Below are 24,611 nucleotides of genomic sequence, written 5' to 3' on the forward strand. Positions count from 1 at the left end.
TCCCCCTCCCCCCTCATGTGTGCGAGGTAGCACTAGGAAAAGACAACAAAGGCCCCATTCGTTCACACTCAGTCTCTAGCTGTCATGTAATAATGCCCAAAACCACAGCTCCCTTTCCACATCCAGGCCCCACAGAACTTTCCATGGTTTACCCCAGACGCTTCACATGCCCTGATTCAATCCATTGACAGCACGTCGACCCCGGTATACCACATCGATCCAGTTCACTCTATTCCTTGCCCGCCTTTCACCCTCCTGCATGTTCAGGCCCCTATCACTCAAAATCTTTTTCACTCCATCTTTCCACCTCCAATTTGGTCTCCCACTTCTCCTCATTCCCTCCACCTCCGACACACATATCCTCTTGGTCAATCTTTCCTCACTCATTCTCTCCATGTGCCCAAACCATTTCAAAACACCCTCTTCTGCTCTCTCAACCACGCTCTTTTTATTTCCACACATCACTCTTACCCTTACATTACTTACTCGATCAAACCACCTCACACCACATATTGTCCTCAAACATCTCATTTCCAGCACATCCACCCTCCTGCGCACAACTCTATCCATAGCCCACGCCTCGCAACCATACAACATTGTTGGAACCACTATTCCTTCAAACATACCCATTTTTGCTTTCCGAGGTAATGTTCTCGACTTCCAAACATTCTTCAAGGCTCCCAGGATTTTCGCCTCCTCCCCACCCTATGATTCTCTTCCACTTCCATGGTTCCATCCGCTGCCAGATCCACTCCCAGATATCTAAAACACTTTACTTCCTCCAGTTTTTCTCCATTCAAACTTACCTCCCAATTGACTTGACCCTCAACCCTACTGTACCTAATAACCTTGCTCTTATTCACATTTACTCTCAACTTTCTTCTTTCACACACTTTACCAAACTCAGTCACCAGCTTCTGCAGTTTCTCACATGAATCAGCCACCAGCGCTGTATCATCTGTGAACAACAACTGACTCACTTCCCAAGCTCTCTCCTCCACAACAGACTGCATACTTGCCCCTCTTTCCAAAAATCTTGCATTCACCTCCCTAACAACCCCATCAATAAACAAATTAAACAACCATGGAGACATCACACACCCCCGCCACAAACCTACATTCACTGAGAACCAATCACTTTCCTGGTGTAGTTGAATTCTGTTTCTACAACACTGTTTCACTGTTATACAATTCACATGTAAGTCTTGAATCTGAGGTGAGCCAATACGAGGAGACTCCATGTTGACTAATCATATGGCAAGTTAGTAACATACCAGGGCAGGAACAGTAATGTTTCTGAGGTAATAGGTCATATTCCATACAAGAACACATGGGACTAGTTGTCATAGAGACACCTTCATCCTTCAGTATGAAAGGTCTAGTGCATAATTTAAACTAGAGTAGAGCTTAATAGTTGATTTATATTTTGGATGTTTGAAATTAAAACTCTCCTGTACATGTAAAATATGTGATATATAAAGTAGGTATACATATACTCCTTCTGGCAATGATTAAGAACTGGCAATACATGGGTAATATTACCTAGTTAAGCATACTTTTTTTGTCAGGAACTGAGAATACTGAATGAAAATAATGATAGAACCTACTGCTAACACTAGGGTTTTTTACTTCGTAGCGATGCAACACATTTTTATGTTGAATCCTATATGCATACGATACCTGTTTTATTTAAATTTCTGACATAGCCTTTTCTACTATTTTTCTTGATGAGTATAGTATGATTAACTTACATATCAGCCTTCACATAGAAGTTGTACATGTTTGAGCAGTATATTGCTCATTTTGATTCAGTTTGTGGTTAGAGAAATAACAAGTAGAAACTAAATGTTAAGATTTAGTGTGTTCTCTATCAATTGATTTCACTTGAAATAATTCAATTCTAATTTTGACATGGCTTTTTTTCTCTTTACCATCACAAGATATTTCATCTATACACAAGTGGAGTTTTACAATTTGCATACCAAAGAATAGGAATAAACATTTGGTTCATGAAAAAATTTTAAAGGACGCATTTGAGTGTGAATCTAGCTGTATCCTAATAGAGGTGAGTGTATGCATGTTAAAATCAGGAAACTGTCAGACCCATGATGCTGGCGCCTTTTCAGGTTGTAATGGATGTGAAGGACTTCAACCCAAGGGAACTACAGGTCCGTGCAGTAGATGACCAAATTGTGGTTGAAGGATCCTACCAGAAGGTTAGTGATTTCTTGGTATTACTGTGACCAAGTAGCATTTCTGTGAAGAAAATGAAATTCAATAAGTGTCAGTGAGGAAGCATAGTACCCTGTAATTCTTCCTTAATGAAAACCTGTCTATTTCCGATGTATACCACTGGTATTTCCTCCTTTTTGTAATGCTTAGGCTGCTTTCAGGTATCTGAGGATGGTAGCTCTACATCATTTAAGTCATTCTACAAAGAATTCACATTGCCTCCAGCAGCAGACATTGACCTGGTGTCCACAGCACTCTCTAAGGACGGAGTTCTTACTATAAAGGCACCAAAGAAGGTTAGTTTTCTTATTGGTTTAAATATCTATAATTCGATAAACCTAGATACAGCACTTAAAAAAGTGCAAATAACAAATTATAAGGTCTAGAGAAGAGAGACGAAGATGGTACTGGAATTAAGGGAGAGGTTATTAACCATGGAATAGAGAAGGGTAAAGGGTGACATGATTACAGTCTTCAAGTTTATCACCCCGTTTGATAATGTCAACAGTGAACAGGTCCCTAAAAGATGCAACATAAGAAATAAAGCTGGAAACTTATTAAAAAAGATGTACAAAAGTATTTTGATTGTATAATAGTAGTGGACGAATGAAATGAGGCATATTATAAAATTGTAAGTGCTAACAGTGTCCAGAAGTGTAAAATGTTTTATGGTAGAAGAAAAAGTTCAGGAGATTGGGCCCTATGAATGTGCAAATAGGTAATTGCAGCACATTCTCTGATCAACATCTGACTTTCCTCCTCATTTTCATAGCTTTTGTAGGCCTCTATATGCTCAGTATAATAGGAATAACTAGAAAGTGGAAGAATGGACATTCATGGATCACATATATAGTGAGAGTGTATGTGATCTTAGAAAGGTGTTAAAGGATTTTTGGTTGGTGGATGTAGCTTATGTTGATGGCTTTAATGACCCTGACAGTTGATAAGCATAAAGCCCCCCATACAATTCCTTAACTAACAGTTCAAAACACATTGTTGTAAATTGGCAGCATCAAGTACTTAAGGAAATGTACCTATGTTGTCCCTTATTCTCCCATGTAACATTAACACAATCCAGTTTCACATCATGCTTTGCATATATATAAGCATGGGAATCTCATTTCTAGAGCATACCATGAAAATATAAACAGGCATAAATCAAGTCTTATAACAGACTTGTGATAATGATATGCCTTTTTTTTATTAATGAAAAAATCAAACTCGTCTAGCATGGGGAAAATGATGTAACAAAATATGAGTAAATAGGAACATACAGAAATGAATACCTTTACTACTGTTGAAGAACAGTGAAAAAGCCCACAAAGTAAGTTATAATGTCTTACCAAACATAATAGAAAAACATTTGCTTCTTTAAAGATGGCAGGCTTGATTCTATGGATCTTTAATCCTTAATTTACTCCCATTTTCTTCTCACAGCCCATAGAGGACTACTTTCATTGTCACCTGATGATGTAAGGCTTTCTGCCTCTATTGAGAATCCCGGTTGATGGTTGTTTAGACCAGTTATCTGTAGATGTCACTGGAAGCTAATGTTGCAGATGGAAAAAACATAATTTCCATCTCAGTCACACATTGAATGTCAGAGAGAGTGCACATACACCACCTGGGTGTGATGATAGACATACACACTCACTGTTGTAGTTTTAGAGTAAAAGAAGTAATTTCTTTGGTATCACTGTCAATATTTTTGGTCATTTGTGTAAATAAGATTCTGCATAAATGCCATGAAAACATTAAAATATATACATGTAAAAAATGGACAGAGTACATAAAAGAGACATTAAAAAATATGTGTAGCATGAACTAATGCATTGAAAAAAAATTTGAATTGTAGAATGTGATTATGTGTATATAGTTTGAAATCATGCCTAGAAAAACCCATAAACCTAAATTATTCTATAATTATAAAAATAAGAAATATCCTTGCAACCAGCATAGGCCTCTCCTGTCCATTCTGTACTCTCGCACGCTATCATATAGGAAAGTATACTACCTTTTGAAATATTTTTATAAGTACTACCACAGAAGTAGTAATCAAGTGTAAGTAAAGTATAATATAGACAGAAGTAGTAATCAAGTGTAAGTAAAGTATAATATAGACAGAAGTAGTAATCAAGTGTAAGTAAAGTATAATATAGACATATTCTGAAAGGAAAAATTAATTCTTAGATATTTTTTTTCCCAAGGGGATGAACCAGAGACAAAATACACTGATTAACCTTTTCATTTCTATGTATAATGTACATTTCCTAAACTACAAATCCTCAACTCTTAATTCATAAGAAAACAACAATACTTTTGTTAACTTTTCCATATCTAATTACCATACATAAATGAAAAAATTATATAGTGTAAGTTTGTGTAATTTGCCCTCCTAGTACTGGAGTCCAGTAGATAATTTTTATCCTAAACTAGGAATAACCAAGTCTTAATTCATAAGAAAAAAGTCTTTTACATTTTGCGTGCATCTTCATATAAGTAACAAAATAGTAATAATCATTTTTCTTTTATGTGTGTGCACCAGGGAAGGCTGAAAAAAAAAAGTGCACTGAAAGAGTTGAGGGTTAAGACATGGCAGGTAAAACCATTAATGACTCTCTTCACAGTACTTATCCTATCCTCCCTAGAATACTGTTTTGTGTTTATATCACCTCTCTAGAAAGGTTTAAAAACCTGCAGTTAAAAAGTATGGAACAATCTTGCCCTGTCCACATTGACTTAAGAATCTAGATTACTAAGAATGACTGAAAATGTTAAGGCTGTATTTCTTAAAATGTTGGCAAGAGAGACTTTAGCTATAGCCACCCCCCTTAATGGGAGTCCCCGGAAGGAACAGACATCAGAGAGATATATCATGATCAACACTTGGAAAATTCAGGAAGGCATGATTCCCGGTATCCACCCAAAATTATTTTCCTTTTGTCATATTACCACTGAAATTGAAAGGTAGAATAAGCACAACAAAAGAAGACACTGTAAATACCTGTACATAACTGGTTGCTGGTATTGTTTAACTCATTGCTTAAAGCTCTGAGAAATACTATGAACAGTTCTGTGGAGAAACTCCAAAAAGATTGGGAGAAATACCAACAAAATGTTCTACTCCAGATAGGATGTTTGTGGTTACAAAACATATGGACCATAGGTTCTAATAGTTTAGCTGAGCAAATGAGCAACACAACAGATTGCGTGAGTAGACCTGAGAAGCTGTTGTAAGGTACACTAACAGATATTTTATTTTTCTCAGTATGATATGAATGCAAAGTTTATTCTACAGAGCTAATGTCTTTATAATACCCAAAACATAAAACACATATACAGCTGACAGTATATTTTACTTTATACTGTTTTCCTGACAAAGAACCATCCCTGAATAGTACAGCAGAAATAGATGTGAATAATCAGTTATAATGTTGAGTCAAATGATTCTCTGTTCCAGCAAACAAATTATGGAATTGGATACTTAGTACAACTATTAGGAACATTATCAATCTATCCATCAATCTTTCAGAGTCTAGTCATTCAAAACTGTAAAGATATCAACAGTATATATAGAGAGCTGATCTCACCAGTGGTATCTTAAGAATTGACTACTTTGTATTAGTAATTTCAAAACCAGAGTCAAAAAAGCTGTTCTCAGAAAAACTACATAGAAAAACTACAATCACTCCAACTGTTTCAGTGATACTATCTGCTGGCTGAAAAAGCAACAATATACGGTACAAGTTTCATAATAACAAATTATGAAATATTAACAGATGAAGCAAGAATATCTTTATCTTATTAATGGTTGGATTGCTTTGCATTTAGCCACGTCATAGTGATAGTAGTTCCTGGTTAAGTTTTTGAATCTGGAAAGTCATTACAACTAAAATTTTATGTGACATACAAAGATAATATTACTGGGTACATCTCTTTTTATGCCTGACATTTTGTGTTTTCTTCTAATTTTCATATAAAGCTGAATGCAGCTCCCAAGATCACTTTGTGCAAGTTAGGTCAGCTTAAAGAATAAGATATTTTGCAAGGCGAGGTAGTTGTATCTTTTACTAGACAACCAAATGATACATGATAGTAAACAGTTTTGACCATGTTAAGCTAGTTATAATGTATTTCAGTTCATACCAACAACTTGAACCAAATGTGTCTGAAATTTACTTGGTATTTCATTAGAGAAACAAATGTTTTGCAGTATATTTTCATATTTATGAATTCATTACTTTTTCAGTGATGTATGTATTTAACACTTCACAGGAAGGTGCCACTTTAACCGAGGGCCCCAAGGTCAGCAGCAGTAGTACCTCGACCTCCAGCGTCCAACAGTCATCCTTCAATGATAATAGCTCCACTTCATCCTTCAAAAGTTCATCATCCAGGACTGTTATTCAGTCTTCATCCAGCTTTGACAGTTCTACCACTGATGGTCTTGAAGGCTTGTCCAAGGAAATGCGAGATAGGCTAATGTTCAGTGACTCAGGATTTGGATCAACAAAGACCAGTACATGTTCATCCCCAGCACCCAGTGAAGCAGGTTCAGAATCTTCCCGTGTTTCATCCACTATGGAGTTTGATTTAAGCAAGAAAGCTCCCATGCGTACAGAAGTGGCTTTTAATGTCAAAAGCCCAAGTCAGCCGTCACCACAGCCAGTATTCCAGAAGACTCATCCACAGCAGACATTTCCACCAATGAACCAACAGCCTCAATTCCAGCAACCTACCCACCCTATGTATCAGCAATCTCCCCAACAAACACCTCAGTCCATGTTCCAGCAACCTCTCCAACCCCAATACCAGCAGCCACCCCAAAACCAATATCAACAGTCACCTCAGCCCCAATTCCAACAACCACCTCAGCCTCAGTTCCAACAGATACCCCATTCCCAGTTTCAAGAGCCATTACAATCTCAGTTCCAAGAGCCACCTCGATCTCATCTCCAACAGTCAACCCAATACCAGTTTCAACAGCCACCCCAGTCCCAGTTCCAGCATCCACCTCAGTCCCCATTTCAGGAGCCACTCCAGTCCCAGTTCTCACCACCACCCCAACCCCAGTCTGAACAGCCGTCAGAGTCCCCATTCCAACCACCTCCTCAACCACAGTTCCAACAGCCACCTCAGTCCCAGTTTCAAGGGTCACCACAGTCTCCTTTCCAACAGCCACCCATGTCTGAATTCCAGCAGCCACCCCAGTTTCATTTTCAAAAGCCGTTTCAGTCCCAGCAACCACCCCAGTCCATGTTTCAACAACCACCACAGTTCACACCTCAGCAACGTATCCAACAAATGTTTGAAAAATTTCCTCCATCTGCTACACAGCCAAGTCCACAGCCAGTGAGTAAGACAGCACCCCAGGTTCCCCCTTCTCCATCAGTAGCAGTTGGATCTGGAAATCAATCCAATGTAAGTGTTACAGAGGAAAATGGCCGACGCATCCTTACTTCCCAGACATCCAATATTGTGCAAGAGAAAGATGGTATCATGGAACACAAAGAAACTGCAGCTGAAATTAGTGATAAAGATAGTCAAGCTGCACGACGTGAAGCTTCTACTAAGATCTCTCGTCAAGAAGAAGATCCAGAGGGAAAATTCAAGCGTTCGGAAGCAGCTGATGCTGCAGAAGTTAGTGAATCATGTATCCAGCACATGCCTGATGGCTCAGTTATGTCTGTGAAAAAGAGCTCATCTTCTGCTTCTTCTGTTAAGCAGTCATTTTCATCCTCAACAGGTGATTCTGGATCTTTCTTCCAAACCCCAAATTTCCCTAGTGGATTTGGTGATCTAAGGAATCTTATGGACCGTGGCCATACCCTAATGTCTCAGATGTCTACAGATTCCATGGCTTCAAATTTGTCTGGAAGGTCTGGGTTCACAGACATGTCTAATTTTTCTCACTTCACTGATGCTTCAAAGTATTCTGACATGTCAAATTTTAGTAATTTGTCTGATATGTCACAAATGTCTTCCAGGTCACAGAATCAAAATGTTGCAAACACAGGACATATGCCCCAAGACTTTAACACATCATCGAGGATTGTTAAGTCATTCTCAACATCATCATCCTCTTCCTCTTTTAGCAAATCTTCATTCTCATCCAACTTTGGAGACAAGAATTTCTAAATACCGCTGCTTAGTGTTTATCAAATTAAGTTAATATGGCAGCATTTCATCTTGGTTCATTAAGTGCTCTGGTGTTGTTGCTTACTGTTCACATCTTAAATTTCTTACTCATTGCTTTTGGTTCAAATATAACAGCTTTAGAATGCTGGTGCTATCATTATGCCTTTTAGACTTAAAAAAGAATACCAGAATGGCAGCCAAGTCTCTCTAAATTTTTATTTCATTTTAGCTTTTCAGTTTCAAGAGTTTCATATGTCATTACCAAAATTTTTAGGCTTGTATGTTGATTATGGCTCAAAAATTTTAAGATCTTGGATATCTCATGAAATATCTCATTTATTGCAAGAATTGTTAGAAGACAAGAATCCAGTATTATTTTATAAGTTTATACTCATTACTGATAAGTGGAATTTTTATCAATCCTCATAACATCTACTGTGAAAAACTACATTGTTTATTTTCATTAGTATTAAGAGTCATTAAAATAAGTAATATATTATCTTGTTTTATACACTGTGTGAATTTTGAATAAAATGTTCCATTTACTCACAATGAATGTCTGTTTCACACATAACATTAGCCATTCAGCACAGTGCTTAGCACAAATATGTTTCTATAAAGTTTCTCAGCAAAATCTGATGCTTTAACAAGTGAACTGCCTTTCTTATCTGTAGCCACTGTGCAGTTAATATGCAGCTTTGAGGGATGAAGGAGTAAAGAGGCAGGAATGAGAAAGATAAAGTATCTTACCTACTGGTAGTCCACATTTTTTTACAGTAAACTGTAAAGGAAGAAAATGTGGGAAGTGTTATTTTCATCGTATTAAAAACAGATACACACTAAACCTTAAGCTGGCAACTACGAGACCAGAACAATGCCAGATAATAGAATTTTCTATTTCATTGGTAGTCCCATTAAAAACTATACTAAAAGAGTATCTTTCATATCCATACCTACTTACTACGTGCCACAGGAATCCCGTCTATCCTCAAGAGCCTCCTGCAGCACTTACGGAGCTGGTCATGTCAAATGGTCACAACTACAGGTCATTAATTACTGTGATGTTATGTGTGCCTCTATGAGTAGGAAGCACAGGGGAACTGAGCAGTAAAAGTTCAGTGTCTCCTTTGTGGTAGTTGCATCATGGGCATGAAGGGCCTTGGGTTAAGTTGAAGCAACGGTAGTAGTGCTATAGTGATGGGTGATGTCCAGAGCATAAGCAGAAAAAAGTGACTCATATATGTCTAGGGATTTTGGTTTCTGATGGATGTATACCTACTGAAATAGAATTTGAGAATGTGTTGGAAGATTGATTATTCAGTGCTTTCCGAGTTATCACAGTCTGCAGGTATTTTGTCATTGCTTTATGTGGTTGGGATGGGGTATCTGTGAGTTGAGGTTACTGAAGTGTGAGGCAGGGGTAAGCTTTGTTATTTCTGTTTAGGGGTTGTGGTTTGTTACTAAGTCATCTGGGTGGGAGAGTTCTAGTGCTGTTGCACTGAATTGCATGCTGAGAATGTTGAGTTTGGTCTGTATTAGGATGACCTTTGTTCCACTGGGAAGGTGGTGAGTTTTTGTGGTTGCTAGGCAGCCAGTGACTGTTTATAAGTGCACTATTCTGTGTAGCTTGCAGCTTTGTTTTATTTACTTTTAGGAGGGTAGAGGACGAGGCAGGTAAAGCATACTTTAAATTGGAGCAGAAGAATTGTTTGTATAAGGTGTTATGGAATTCTTTTTCTTGTCCAAATCTGGTGTCAGTTAGTGTTTTGAGGGCTTTTAGTTTGTGTTTTGCTTTAGCATTTATGTTTTTGGTGGAGGGGGGAGAGTCTTTTGTGCTTTGTATGTGATATATGATATACCCTTATTTACATCTTGCTTTAGGAGTCTTTTGTATCCTTATGAGGCTTTTGCAGCAATAAGGAAGCTGGCCACAACAACCAGTCATGACCACAGTTCATTAAGTGCTGTGTGTGCATCTGTGTGCCAAGACTGCGAGCAATTGAGAAGAATACTTGGTGTCTTCTTTATGGTAGCTGCACTGAGGGAATGAAGGGTCTTGGGATATGCTGAAATGGCGTTTGTAGTGATGTCCTAGAGTGCGAGTGGGAGCGTGGCTTGTGTGTGTAAGGGGAGTATGGTTTCTGGGGCACATATGTCTGGTGGGTTATAGTTTTAATAAAGATTTGAGTTGGGTGGTCAGCTGTTTAGAGCTTGTCAGGTTATGTGAGTGTGTATGTGTTTAGTCAGTGTTATATCTGTTAGGGTTAGGGGGTCTGTGAGTGGAGGTTACTGAAGTGTGAGGCAAGGGGAAGCTTTCTATTTCTATTTGTGGGTTGGTAGTTAGTTACAGTGGTTTGGGTGAGATGGGTCTTGTGTTACAGCATAGAAGAGAGCCAAGCTTGTTGAGATGGAACTGTACTGGGAGGATGCTTGTTTCATTGTGAAGGTGATGAGTGTTTGTTTTAGCTAAGCAGCAAGTAATTGTTCTGAGTGCACTATTTTGCACGTTTGTTACATCTACTTTTGACAGGGTGGAAGACCCGGCAGGTGAGGCAGTTTGAATTGGAGCAGATGTATTGCTTGCATAGGATGTAAAGGAGTTCTTTTTCATGTCCATATCTAGTGCCAGCTAGTTTTCTAAGGGGATTTAGTTGGTGTGTTGCTTTTGTACTGATGTTATTAGTGTGTGGATTAAATATCATTTTATCATATGTGATGCCTAGAAAAATTAAGTGTTTTGCTAGTGAGAGAGATTGTCCACTCAAGGTAACTGGAAGATGTGAGCTGGATTCATGTCTGTCTATAATCCCAATCATACAGCCTAATTAAAGGTGTCTTTTAACTCGTGGTTTAACCTTAAGCAGGTTTTCCCTGGCTGCTTCATATGCCCTGGTTTAGTCCAATGACAGCATGTTACCTCCTGTATACCACATCGCTCCAATTTATTCTGTGAATGTCTCACCCAGTTGCATGTTCAGGTTCAAAGAACTCAACATCTTTTTCATATCATCCTTCCATCTATAGTTTGGTTCCCCCTTCTTCTTGTCCTCTCCACTTCTAATACATATATCATATATCCTCTTTGTCAACCTTTCCTCATTCATTTTCTCCATAAGTCGAAAACCCTCTCCTCATTTATTTTCTCCATATGTCGAAAACCTCAGTACATCCTTTTCTGCTCTCTCAATCATACTCTTCTATTACCATACCTCTCTCTTATCCTATCATTATCGTTCCATTCCGCAATGCTTCCAGAATCTTTTCCCCAGGTATCCAGAACACTTCACTGCCTCCAATTTTTCTCCATTTAAACTCACACTTCACCTTACCTGTCGTTTTGCACTACTAAACCTAATATCCTTGCTTTTATTTACATTTACTCTCAAGTTTCTCCTTTCATATACTCTCACAGTCAGACACCAACTTCTACAGTTTCTTATTCAAATCAGTCACCAGTGCCAGGTCGTCAGCATACGCCAACAGACACTTCCCAGGCCCCTTCAGACTGCATACCTACCCCTCTCTTCAAGACCTTTAGATTTACCTCCCTCACCACCCCATACATAAACAAATTAAACTGCCATTGTTACATCGCTCATCCCTGCCACAGACCCACCTTCACCTGGACCGAACCACTCGCCCTCCTCTCTGCCTGGCCTGCTCGCACATATACTTCACTCATCCTCTAGATAAAAATTCCTCGCTGCTTCTAATAGCTTTCCCCCACCCATATATATGCAACTCTTTCCTCAAAGCATTTCTATTAACCCTATCATATGCTTTTACCAGATCCATAAATGCCATGTACAAGTCTTTGTGTCTCTTAAGAGTTTCTCACAACATCTTCAATGGAAACACCCGATGAACACATCCTGTACCACTCTCGAAACCATACTGTTCCTCCTCAGTCTGATGCTATGTGCATGCCACTGATCTCTCAGTCACCAATCTTCTACACAACTTACCAGGTATACTCAACTAACCTCGGTAATGTGAACACTGGCCTTTGTGCAGGGCAGGACAAATGAAGAGTAAGTGCTGCATGTTTTCATCGTTTACAGTGTTGTACAGGTGAGTGAGGTCCAAAGCGTATATATGTGTGTGTGTGTGTGTGACTCATGTTTGTATGGAGAAGTTGGTCTCTGATGGATGTATTTCGGAAATTGAGAAGCGAAAGAAAGGGGCATGCCAAGATGCAGATGAAAGGATGGAGTAAAGAAGTCACTGGAATATCCAAGCTTTGATATTCAGTTGAGCGACAGATGGGCTTAACCTTTCTTTTTCAGCAAAAGGATATTCACCTTTTCACTGTCTTCACGAAAAAAAGTATTTTCTTTATAATAATGCATTCATTCATGCCAGTCCCAATTTCGTGACATGTAGCACTGTCCTTACTCAGACACTCACCTTCCAAGAACCGTAACTTAAGATACATTAACCATTATTCTAATACAGCATTACGAACCACATAGCCAGCCTCAAGCAGAATGATTTCATGGCTAGTGTCCAACCACAATATCATTCACAGAAAATCATTTTCTTATGATATGATTTGTAAAATCATGAATAACTTTGATGACCATAGTATTTTAGAGGGACTGAGAGTCATGGTTATTCTGTATGGTTTGGAGGATTATCTTGCTTATGTACGTAGTGATTTTAGTTCGATATATAACCCTTTCAGTTGATTTATTACACTGATATACGGAAATTTACTCACATCATAGGTATTCTTTTTCCTTTATTCTTACACCCGTAAGTTTTATCATTCTATTGTACTGATCTTCCCATTTTATATTTCAAGTTTTGCAACTGGGATTCTGAAAGTGAAGTACAGAATGTGTAATCTATTGTTTGAGATACGAACAATGTCAGTCTTTAACATTTGAGGATTGTTTTACACAGGTCTTCTTTCAGTACACTGCATTTTTTTTTCAGCCAGTGGTGAAGTATATTTTTCTACAAATGATATTATTGGTGTACAGAGGTTTATGTGTAAAACATTTGCTGCATACAAGTGATAGGAAAAAGACATGGACATGCAAGCATTAAAAATGACGGAAAACTTATGCATAGGCAATACAATAGAAATTTTAACCTGGAAGTTGAGCATTTTAATACTTTAATAAAAGACGTAACAAAAATAAAAACACTGGGCAACACTGTGTGGCATTCAACAAGCATGTTGATCTATAGTTTTCTTATTAAACAGGACACTACTTGAAGGCAAATCATGTTCCCATTTTAATCATTCATATCAATTCTCACCAGACATATTTTGCTAATCTTTTCATAGTGTTGCATCTTTCGGGGAACAGACGGAATTTCAAATGTATTTTTTTTTTTTCCTTACTGAAGAAACCTACAAGTTCCTCTTTTAAGAACATTGCACCTTAATGAATTATAACACTTGTACGGGTAATGCCGCCTATTGTGCGCTGTAATCAAGGAGATATGAGCTGCCCGATATCATTATTGACATCACGCTATGAGAATTTTTCTACCCTCTTTAGTATGTCTGCCCTGACATGAGAACACCTTCTTTCTTTCCAAGGTTAAACAGTAACACCCTCACATGCATCCAAGTGAATACATTTTCTTTTCACTGATGGCACGGTTGTATATATATATATATATATATATATATATATATATATATATATATATATATATATATATATGGTTCTCTGAATGTAGGTCTGCGGCAGGGGTGTGCGATGTCTCCATGGTTGTTTAATTTGTTTATGGATGGGGTTGTTAGGGAGGTGAATGCAAGAGTTTTGGAAAGAGGGGCAAGTATGAAGTCTGTTGTGGATGAGAGAGCTTGGGAAGTGAGTCAGTTGTTGTTCGCTGATGCTACAGCGCTGGTGGCTGATTCATGTGAGAAACTGCAGAAGCTGGTGACTGAGTTTGGTAAAGTGTGTGAAAGAAGAGAGTTAAGAGTAAACGTGAATAAGAGCAAGGTTATTAGGTACAGTAGGGTTGAGGGTCAAGTCAATTGGGAGGTAAGTTTGAATGGAGAAAAACTGAAGGAAGTAAAGTGTTTTAGATATCTGGGAGTGGATCTGGCAGCGGATGGAACCATGGAAGCGGAAGTGGATCATAGGGTGGGGGAGGGGGCGAAAATCCTGGGAGCCTTGAAGAATGTATGGAAGTCGAGAACATTATCTCAGAAAGCAAAAATGGGTATGTTTGAAGGAATAGTGGTTCCAACAATTTTGTATGGTTGCGAGGCGTGGGCTATGGATAGAGTTGTGCGCAGGAGGATGGATGTGCTGGAAATGAGATGTTTGAGGACAATGTGTGGTGTGAGGTGGTTTGATCAGGTAAGTAACGTAAGGGTAAGAGAGATGTGTGGAAATAAAAAGAGCGTGGTTGAGAGAGCAGAAGAGGGTGTTTTGAAATGGTTTGGGCACATGGAGAGAATGAGTGAGGAAAGATTGACCAAGAGGATATATGTGTCGGAGGTGGAGGGAACGAGAAGTGGGAGACCAAATTGGAGGTGGAAAGATGAAGTGAAAAAGATTTTTTGTGATCGGGGCCTGAACATGCAGGAGGGTGAAAGGAGGGCAAGGAATAGAGTGAATTGGATCGATGTGGTATACCGGGGTTGACGTGCTGTCAGTGGATTGAATCAGGGCATGTGAAGCGTCTGGGGTAAACCATGGAAAGCTGTGTAGGTATGCATATTTGCGTGTGTGGACGTGTATGTATATACATGTGTATGGGGGTGGGTTGGGCCATTTCTTTCGTCTGTTTCCTTGCGCTACCTCGCAAACGCGGGAGACAGCGAAAAAAAAAAAAAAAATATATATATATATATATATATATATATATATATATATATATATATATATATATATGTGTGTGTGTGTGTGTGTGTGTGTGTGTGAGCTCTTTTTCTTTTCCTTATATGATAAACACAGTTCTAAATGAATTAACTAGGTCATGTCTTCACTAATCTGTTAACGGTTCTCTGTTGTCAGTAGTTGAGGTGAGCACAGTGGCTGGTTCGAGTTCTCTAAATATGAATATTCTGCATCTTCTAGATATTTTCTTTTTTTTTGGGGGGGGGGGGTAAGAAAGCCACAGACACGTATCTGTTGCATGCATTTTTCTGCATGTTTGGCACGGAAATATTTAATAAGATAAATGATGTAGTGTACTCAGAGCAAGTGACATCTTACTAGAGAATTTTCTATCATTATGATGAAATTATGTTGGATTTCAGTTATAATGAAGTGATACAGCTGCATTATCGTTTATGTTTCAACGAACAATCATCCTGTTTTTATCAAAATAAATGTGATTGTTAAGGACTGACAAGTCATCAAAAAAAGCCGTATTTACCTATGAAGACAACTGTATATTTAAACTGCTATTGTATAATTGCACTGTTGTATTACTGGCATTGCTAATACTTTGATCGTTTCCTTGCGTATGAATTCGAATTATTCGATATTTACACGGTACTAATGTGGTCAGTCTCATCAACCAATGAGATGTGAGGACGTCAGTATAGCATCCATATCACAACGTAACTATCCCTCCACCCCCACCCACGCCCACCGGTGGGGTTGTGATAATTGGGTGAAACTCATCAGATCTCAATTTTTTTTCATAAGATCAACAGCAGGGTTACCATAGAACCAGGGTGTACATTTTTTTGGAAAACTGTTTTCTGACCATAATCTCCCGGTGTTATAGGATATTTATAAGATTTTCAAGTTATAACCAAGCTGCTGTGAGTTACATTGTTTTCGTGACAACATTAAGGCACAATTTAACTGTGATCATACTTTCATTATTTACGAAGCTAGCTTGGTGGTAGGGCGTCATATACTATAATTAGGTCACTGCACTGGGACCTACATCTAAGCCTTAACAACACGCAATTTCCGTACGCATCAGTGTACATACTGATAATATACTTCTGCCATTAGACACTGCGCTTGAATATTAAGCACTTAAGTTGCCAGGAACATTATATGCTTTTCTGTGTACATTTCAACGAAACAAAGACACTAACAGACATAACCTGACCCGAACTGGATGACTTGATTTAGACATTTGGAAAGAATGAATGCGGAGAGGATGACAAAGAGGATATACGCGTCAGAAGTGGAGGGGACAAGAAGGGAGAGACCAAATCGGAGATGGAAGGCTGAGTGATAAAGTTTTTAAGTGATCGGGGCCTGAACACGCAGGAGGGTGAAAGGCGTGCACGGGAAAGTACTCTAGAGCGATGTGGTATACAGGGGTCGATTCGTTGTCAATGGACTGACCCAATGAATGTGAAACAGCCGGGAGAAACCATGGAAAGGTCTGTGAGGCCTGTTTGTGCTTAGAGGTTTGAGATTTCGTTGCATTACACATGACAGTTGAAGAATGGATATGAACGAATGAGGTCTTTTGATCCGTCTGTTCCAGGCGCTACCTTGCTACCGCAAGAAACGAAAAACAGGTATGAAAATCAACGTTGAGAAAATCTTGTAAAAGAATCTTAAAAATCTATATGTAAAAAAACTATGATCCAAATCTTGATTATACTATTAGGTCGTTATCTTCATAGCACACAATAGACAGGGTGGACCTCACTCACTACACTGAAAGTTTCATGATGCTTGCTCCCTGGTGTTGGCAGGTCAGGTGGCAGCAATGATCACAGTTTAGACAGATGACGTACGGGCGACCACCACAGACCAGCTGACGACAGGTGTCACAGATGGTGTGGGTCTTCCTGCCATCCTTCCACTGCTCACGTACCATCTCTCCTGCTGGGGAGAGGTTGGCTGGATGGTTCCTTGTAGCGCGTTCACCTTGAGCACATTCATTACTGCCTGTGTGTGTGTCTCACTCCCCTGCAGTGTTGTGGTGTGTTGAGACGTCTCTGTGGCAAAGGTGTTACCAGAACAAGGTCTTGCATGATGAGGCGTCGTTGCCTCGTCTCTCAGCCATGTTCTTGGTGAGGATGATCCAGGCTCTGATGGTCGCAGCATTGGTCATACCACAAGACAAGAGGCATAAGGCCCACCTCTCTGTCTTTATGCTACACAAATACTGGCTGGCCATTCGGTCAAACGCTGTCCACTGCAGCTTAAGTTCTGGTTCACTGTTGGAATCACTGATGAGTTGTGAGTGTATGGGGCACAAAAGAGGGACCAGCTTTTTCTTGGGAGGCATGAGGACTGTCGAAAGAGCATGCAACCACTCCCCTCCTTGTGCCGCTTTTTTTTTTTTCATCTCATCTTTGAGGGAACGTGTGGCTTATTAGGACGAGAATGCCAACAGTATACACGCCACAAATGATGAGTAGATTCAGTGACAAAGGCACTGACGTAGACTAGTTGTCGGTAGTTACATTTGTCCGTGTCAGTGTATGTCCTGATAAGCTCCTCGGTAAAGTAGTGACCCAGCTGAAGCCCATGAGAAGATTGTGGGTTGGTGTGCTTACCCAAGTGTGGAATTGCATTCAGCATGTGATTGGATTCCACATCCCACGCCACAGTGAGCTTGAGTCCGTACTTAGCAGGTTTGCTGGGAATATACAGTTAGGCTCTAGAGTCGGGCGTATACCCCCACCAAACTAACTTTAGTAAGGGAAGTCGTGATGGGTGTGTGAGCAGTGCACGGGCCACGTAACTGACCAGCTCCCTCACCACAACCAGCAACCCTAGGAGCGAACAGCCTCCAGATAATGAAATAATTTCATTTGTTAATTTCCTCTAAGGAATGTTTTCTTTCCAGTAAATGACGGGCGATGATCCTCAGTCACCTTTAGTGACTGGTTAAGTTATATTTATATTGGTAATCATATAAATGTGAGCGAGTATGTTTCTGATTACCTTAACATACTGCACATACAGATAAACACGTCTCTACCTAAAAGAGGAAATATAAATTAACATAACTTATAGTCCATGACTTGCGATTGTGGAGCTAAATTAGGAAAGTACTGGGAGTTAAGGACGGGAGAGTGGTCTGTGCCTATATTACTCATGAACAATAGCTATGATACCAAACATTATATCTAACAAAATTAACTAATCATTACTTACAAGCTGTACTAGCGGGAAGGCAGCTCCGTCTCCTCTTCTTCCCCCCTACTACTCGTTTCACACTTAGTAACCGTCAAATATAGATGAGGTGACGTGCTAGGTTCCATAATAACATGTCCCATACGTTTGTATTTCCCCATATGACTTACGTCATCACTGATATCGATGATAGGAAACTCTTGTGGACACTGGTTCGGCTTCACGCTCACAGGTGGAACCACAAGCTGTGGTGAGGGGGGAATGGGAAGGTATGTGTCCGACTACTGAAAGTGACTACATTATGAACGCACATCGTCCTTCCAAAAAGCCAGGAACTGTTTGTCCATCCATAGTTAGTGCGTCCTTGGGAACATCAAATGAGTTGTATTTCAAGGCAAAGTCATCCCATAGTTTGCATCCCTCGTTATTTATACTGTCAAAGTGTAAATAGCAGAGAAGGAAGCATAAATGCCTCCCACATTCTACCTGTGTTCGATTGTCACGTCCTCTCCCGAAAATGAGGATCCCAATTAGCACCATTATCCCCAACATGTTTGCCTCCTCAGAGGATATCGTAGCCACACACATTAAGACGATCAAAAAATCAAGAGCAACAATCAATTAATAAGCATGCGATCATCACGTAAGCCCTGGCCACATATTTCATGCATAAAACAAAGAAAGCACAGAATATATAAAATACAGATATAACTAAAAAATAGAAGAATTAAATGACAATACTCGTTACATAAGCACGCTTGGATGGCAATACTCCAACACAGAACCATCACTTGATATACAACGGGCAACATAACCCTGTCCTTCCTAATTGCTTCATTAGAAGCACAAAGAACATACTTTTATTACCATCCCCCTCCCCCACCCTCATCTGTAACATATAATACAATTAAAGTAATAATGGAAATCCACACCCCCAGACGTACCTTAGTCCTCACAACAAAATAAGGAGAGACATTCACTCTATCGACGTAAGCACACACACACTGACGGTAAACTGGCTGGGTCCAGTGTGACTCCTGGTGGCGTGGGTAAGCATTAAGCGAAATTGAATTTGGCCACGTGGAATCCAGCCTAAGGACGCGCAAGGAGACTGGCAAAGATTTTGCCAGACTGTGTTAAATTTCCAGCAGATGTGTGGTTCAGTGTCTAATGATTACTGGCAACCTAACTAAACGCTGAAAAACTTTTCGTGCACCAAAGTTACCCAAAAACTTGTCAGGGTATAGCTGCGTTAACAGAGGGAAGCCAGATTTACTCAGCAACTATTGGAAAGGAATTCAATCAGCAACAGACCTTTCAATGCTGTTTGTGATGGTAGAAGAGATTGGCAACTCATAGATCCATTGATCAAATACGATGATGAAATAATCAAATTTGTATAGCCGAAGGTGACGTCAAACAACTTCGGTAATTGTTATTTCTATTACGAGAAATTCTATAACCAAATCACAGAAATAGTTTCAGTCATAAATCAGCCTTAACATTGAGAGTACAGACATATTTCAAGGAGAAAAGGACTATAGATTTTTCATGTAATTAAGGTGCAAATAAGGTCACTCGTGGAGCTGATGTGAAATATTTATCAAGTTTGTTCTTAAACAATTCATTGGCGCTGGTTTAAGAATAATACATCTTTGGTACTGGGTTTAAGAATAAACTTATCTTTGGTACTAGTTTAAGAATAGACAAACTCGTCTTTGGTACTGGTTTAAGAATAAACTTACTCTTGTCTTTGGTACTGCTTTAAGAATAAACTTAAACTCATCTTTGGTACTGCTTTAAGAATAAACTTAAACTCATCTTTGGTACTAGTTTAAGAATAAACGATAAATAATTCGCTTCAGCTCCATTACTGGCATTATTTGTGCTTTCTTAGTTACACGAGAAAATTAAAGTATTTTTCTTTTAACCATATTTTTCTGTTCTTACCACATTGGCCTATAAAAATATCTTGTATTTTGGACACAGTCTCCTGTAATAGAAATAATGGTTATGGAAGTGTTAGACGTCGTCTTCAGTTAAATTTGATTATTTCATCGCCGTGTTTGAATTATGGATCTTTATATCGTAAATTGTTTAGTTTTCAGTTTCTCAAGAGTGTGAACAGAACAGAAATTATATATCAGCCTGATAAATCGAAGGAACAATAATCATTTAGTTACTTCCACACGCCATTTATATGATCTCTTTGATGGAGAGATCAGAGCAAACCGAGGTGAGACCTCCTTATGTCCATTTCTTAGGGCTTACCACATGTTGGTGTAGAGTTACTGCCGATATCCGCTTCCAGTCTTATGATCCCACACCACAACCTCAACTTAACCTAAAAACAACAGCGTGAACACCTGAGTTCAACGTTGCTTAGTTCATTTAGTTATTCATTATCATGTCATCTTCCAGAATCTCATTTCATGGGCTATCAAAGAATGGCTATGTAGCCGTAAGAGCTGCTATATTTATAGCAACAAACTTTTTTTTTTCAATTTTCTTACTGCTGGCTGAAGATAAAGTCACAAGAATCTTTCTTGATTGTTGATTGTAGGGAAATATTTTTGTGGGGTGAAGAATCTAGGAAAGGTTTGCTGGAGGGCTCTTGGCTGTTCACAAGCCCGGCCCAGGTGCTTCATTGTCTAGCAGGCGCAACATTCGTAATCCCACACCCTCGTCACCTCACCATAACCCCTTCCCACCTTGGCTCCACACCCTTCCTTTTTTATGTTAATTTTGAGATGACACAGGTAACTGAATACCCAAATCAAGGCCACCCTGTTAACATTGTGTATGAACATACATATATACTCCAGCCTAAGTCAGGTACACTTTTCATCAACCATCCCCAAGGGGAAAATGAACAGTGGGTTACATGTGATTCGACTGGCGCAACCAAGATATTTGGGTCACATACTGTAGCACACGATGTTAGTATTTGGGTTGCACAGTGAAGCAGTCGACATCAGCATTTAGGTCACATTTCATCAGTGTATCTTATGCATCTTTCACCCAGGGGAAAATGCTTGACAGGGTATTTAGTAATCTGAAACATGCTCAAGTGTGTTTTGTTTACTATTAAGCAATGAAGTTAGACTTGTATGAATCACTGTATAGAAAACACAGTGATGGAAGCATCTGCTTCAAGGATTGAAAGTTTACCCTCTTGACCATGATGGTGCAACACTTGGGCTCGACATTATGACCCTTTAGCACCACGGTACACAATCATAGATTTATGATGGTATGTCCTGTGCCCTTTACCTTTTAGAGTTGGGTCAAAGGTAAAGCAGCTGTAATCCAAGATTCGGTTTGTCATGCAAAAGGATCCCACTTATGCTAAAGTGTGGAACTAACATGCTCAAGGGACACACCATTGTGCTCAAGGGAAACACCACCTTGCTCAAGGATCACACTGTTGTAATCAACACATCCAATAATATACCTCAGATTACAAGGCCACACAAACAACAGTCAAATAATCCATAAAATCCTTTATTTGAATGGTGTATCACAGGACAATCCAGGAGAGTACAGGCCATATACACAAGAGGTACAAAACAACTACCCATCTACATACTCTTCAACAGTAAGTGGAAAAGACGTGAGCACCACTATCCTCAGGGGAAGGGGTCGCATAACACTACAGTGATGACTTAAGTACAAAGATGAAGATGATCCTCACTGAGGAGATTGTGGAATGAGACGTTGATCAATCCAGGGGTTCCCTTAAACAGTCTGCCTCCAAGAGGATCATTTATGAAATAAAATTCCATTTACAAGCATCCTTCTGAATAACTTCCAAATCATAAGTGTCTATAAAAGGTACATTTCACTTGAATGTACCCTTCACATTAAGAATTTACATGATTTAAAAGATCACATACAAAGGGACATTTCATTTATGTATCTTACACACCAAAACTGACATGTAAGAATCATAAAAATGAAATAGCAATGGCCATAAGGCATGAAAAACTAACCAGCATGGTGGATCACAGAATAGAAAGTGAACATAAATTGTAAATGTACGATATCGTGAATGTAAATCATAAATGTAAAATTACATTTTTCTTGATACGAGTGTTGAGAGTGAGATGTTGTGCAGGTGGTCACCTGTAGCTATGACTGACTTCCCTGGGAACACGGGCACACGAAGAGGCTCTTAGGGGGTCATCTATAAACGGACAATTCTAATTGGAGTAATTACACCTGGTAATTATAAAGTGCAGTAGTTACGCCTGGTAATTACGAAAAAGAAGTTTGCCATTTAAGTGCGAGTGATTGAGGATGATAGAGAATGACAGACCCATTCAATTGTGCTTGAAAGGTGCAAAGGATAATCGCTTTACTTATATTAGTACACTATAAATTAACATCAACTCATGAACGTGGGATATTAGAAATGTCTTCACTTATCACTTGTTATATTTTTGTATGTTGATGTTTGTTATTGTCATCCAAATACAGACAAAAATGGTTGATATATTGTTATTCTATCACACGTGGTTTCAGTGGTTGTAGTCAGGTCTGAGTCGTCACCACTGAAAAAATGTACGACTGACTTTAACAACTCGAGCACAACAGTATGATCCTGGATATGAAGGCCTAACTTTTAGGGCTAAATCAGAAGTTCACCTCTTCATATAAAAAATCTGTCCCATAGTGCTAAGTGGCTGTACTGTTGTGCTCGAGGGGTCAGTAAAATGTGCAATTGGAACAGTAAACTCATCTTGATCTCTGATGTTAGACCTTCAAGTTTTCAGGTCAGTATTGGAGTTTGACTCCTGAAGTGATACTCTAATCAGTTTCTTCCAATGCAAGGAACTCTGTTTTAGAAGATTAATGAAGTGTTGATCCAGGAACAACCAACATGAATGAATAGCCTGAGGAGCTGGATAATATCAAATAAGCCATTTATGTTCTCTAAAATGGTAGTCTGTTGATTCTTTCAAAATTCAATTAGTCTTTTATTCCTCTATATCTGAGTGTTTACCTAATTACGGATTTTTTTATTCCCCTATATCTGAGGTTGTTCTTAATTATGTATCTATCTTAAAGATATCTATATCTAATTATTTTGTCATACATTCAGTAAAGAAAAAAGTTTAAACCAATGGAAGTGAAAGGGTTAAATAACAGTAGGTTTAATCTTCTATCTGTAACATCTTAGGGTTAACTATTTCCTTTATCTGTAATGGTCTCTCTCAGGTTTCTCTTGATTTATCACTCTCCCACGAATTTGCACGGGTTGACTGTTCTCTATGTGCTGTCTTGTGGTTTACTGTCCTCCTTTGAGCTTGAGGTTGACATTTTCATGGGAGAACACCAAACGGTCCTTCATGTCCTTAGCCATATCATCCAAAGAGTCCATATTGGATGAGAAGTTGGAAGAGGAGGTGGATGAAAAAGTAGAAGATGAAGACATGGAGACCTGTGGGAAAGATTAAATGTAGTCAGGTATTCTTGTTTTGTAGAACATAAAGTGATAAACACATCTAATATCATCTCTTTAGCAATGAAATCTTAAACATTTAAAGGGATTCTGATATAGACTAGAGTACTGAAACAGATGAACTCAAGTTTAAGGTCTATATGATATGCAAAAAGTGCATAATTTCAAGATATGACTGTATAATCTATATAAAGTATAAATGAATGTAGAGTACATTGTGTAATTCAAAAAATTTTCTCAATCGCAGTCTACAGAATTATAAATTATAGATGATCTAGAATTCTGATTATACGATATTATTCTTTGACTATATCATTTAGATATTTTAGTGTCTTGCTTACATGATTCAGAGTTGAAGGCACAAACCAAGAATCTCAAAATATGATTTGTAATTCAGGATGCCTAACTTGCAGATCTGAATATATAATTCTGAGTTCTTACTATTGCATTTAGTTACATCTATATTTTCATTTTGTAGTCATAGGTGTTTAATACTTTGGATTTTTGATATATAAGGTTTTCATTGTGAAATATGGTATTTTAGAGCAAGCATTTTGCAATTCTAAATTTGAAAATCTATTTTTTTACTTTGTCATTGCCCTATTTACTTTATTGAAAAAAATAATGTAAACAGTGAATTTAAATATATGATTTCATTTTGTAAGGAGTCATACTAAGAACATTGGGATTTTTACCAATCATGCTAATTAACTTTCAGTTGAAAATAATGACATAAATTT

At 38.6% G+C, this 24,611-nt stretch overlaps 2 protein-coding genes and 1 long non-coding RNA gene across 6 annotated transcripts in view; 1 reads left to right on the forward strand and 2 right to left on the reverse strand.

The window, feature by feature from the left end:
* The window catches only part of LOC139757688 (uncharacterized), a 95,726-nt gene extending 86,804 nt beyond the window's left edge, over positions 1 to 8,922 (forward strand). For all 3 annotated transcript variants that reach the window (XM_071678444.1, XM_071678457.1, XM_071678449.1), the window contains 3 exons: positions 2,127 to 2,216; positions 2,394 to 2,528; positions 6,508 to 8,922. In XM_071678444.1, the coding sequence (XP_071534545.1) occupies positions 2,127 to 2,216; positions 2,394 to 2,528; positions 6,508 to 8,370 (2,088 nt within the window). In that variant the 3' untranslated portion in view covers positions 8,371 to 8,922. The remainder of the gene's footprint in view (positions 1 to 2,126; positions 2,217 to 2,393; positions 2,529 to 6,507) is intronic.
* LOC139757762 (uncharacterized) lies at positions 1,404 to 19,611 on the reverse strand. Its single transcript, XR_011714703.1, has 2 exons — positions 19,352 to 19,611; positions 1,404 to 2,256 (listed from the first exon to the last, which is right to left on the reverse strand). It is a non-coding gene; the product is annotated as an uncharacterized lncRNA (long non-coding RNA).
* A 2,284-nt stretch (positions 19,612 to 21,895) lies between these two features.
* Positions 21,896 to 24,611, reverse strand: part of LOC139757768 (protein lethal(2)essential for life-like) — a 46,359-nt gene continuing 43,643 nt past the window's right edge. For both annotated transcript variants that reach the window (XM_071678552.1, XM_071678560.1), the window contains exon 7: positions 21,896 to 23,850. In XM_071678552.1, the coding sequence (XP_071534653.1) occupies positions 23,698 to 23,850 (153 nt within the window). In that variant the 3' untranslated portion in view covers positions 21,896 to 23,697. The remainder of the gene's footprint in view (positions 23,851 to 24,611) is intronic.

Source organism: Panulirus ornatus, chromosome 2, assembly GCF_036320965.1.
Source record: "Panulirus ornatus isolate Po-2019 chromosome 2, ASM3632096v1, whole genome shotgun sequence".
Classification (NCBI taxonomy): Eukaryota; Metazoa; Arthropoda; class Malacostraca; order Decapoda; family Palinuridae; genus Panulirus; species Panulirus ornatus.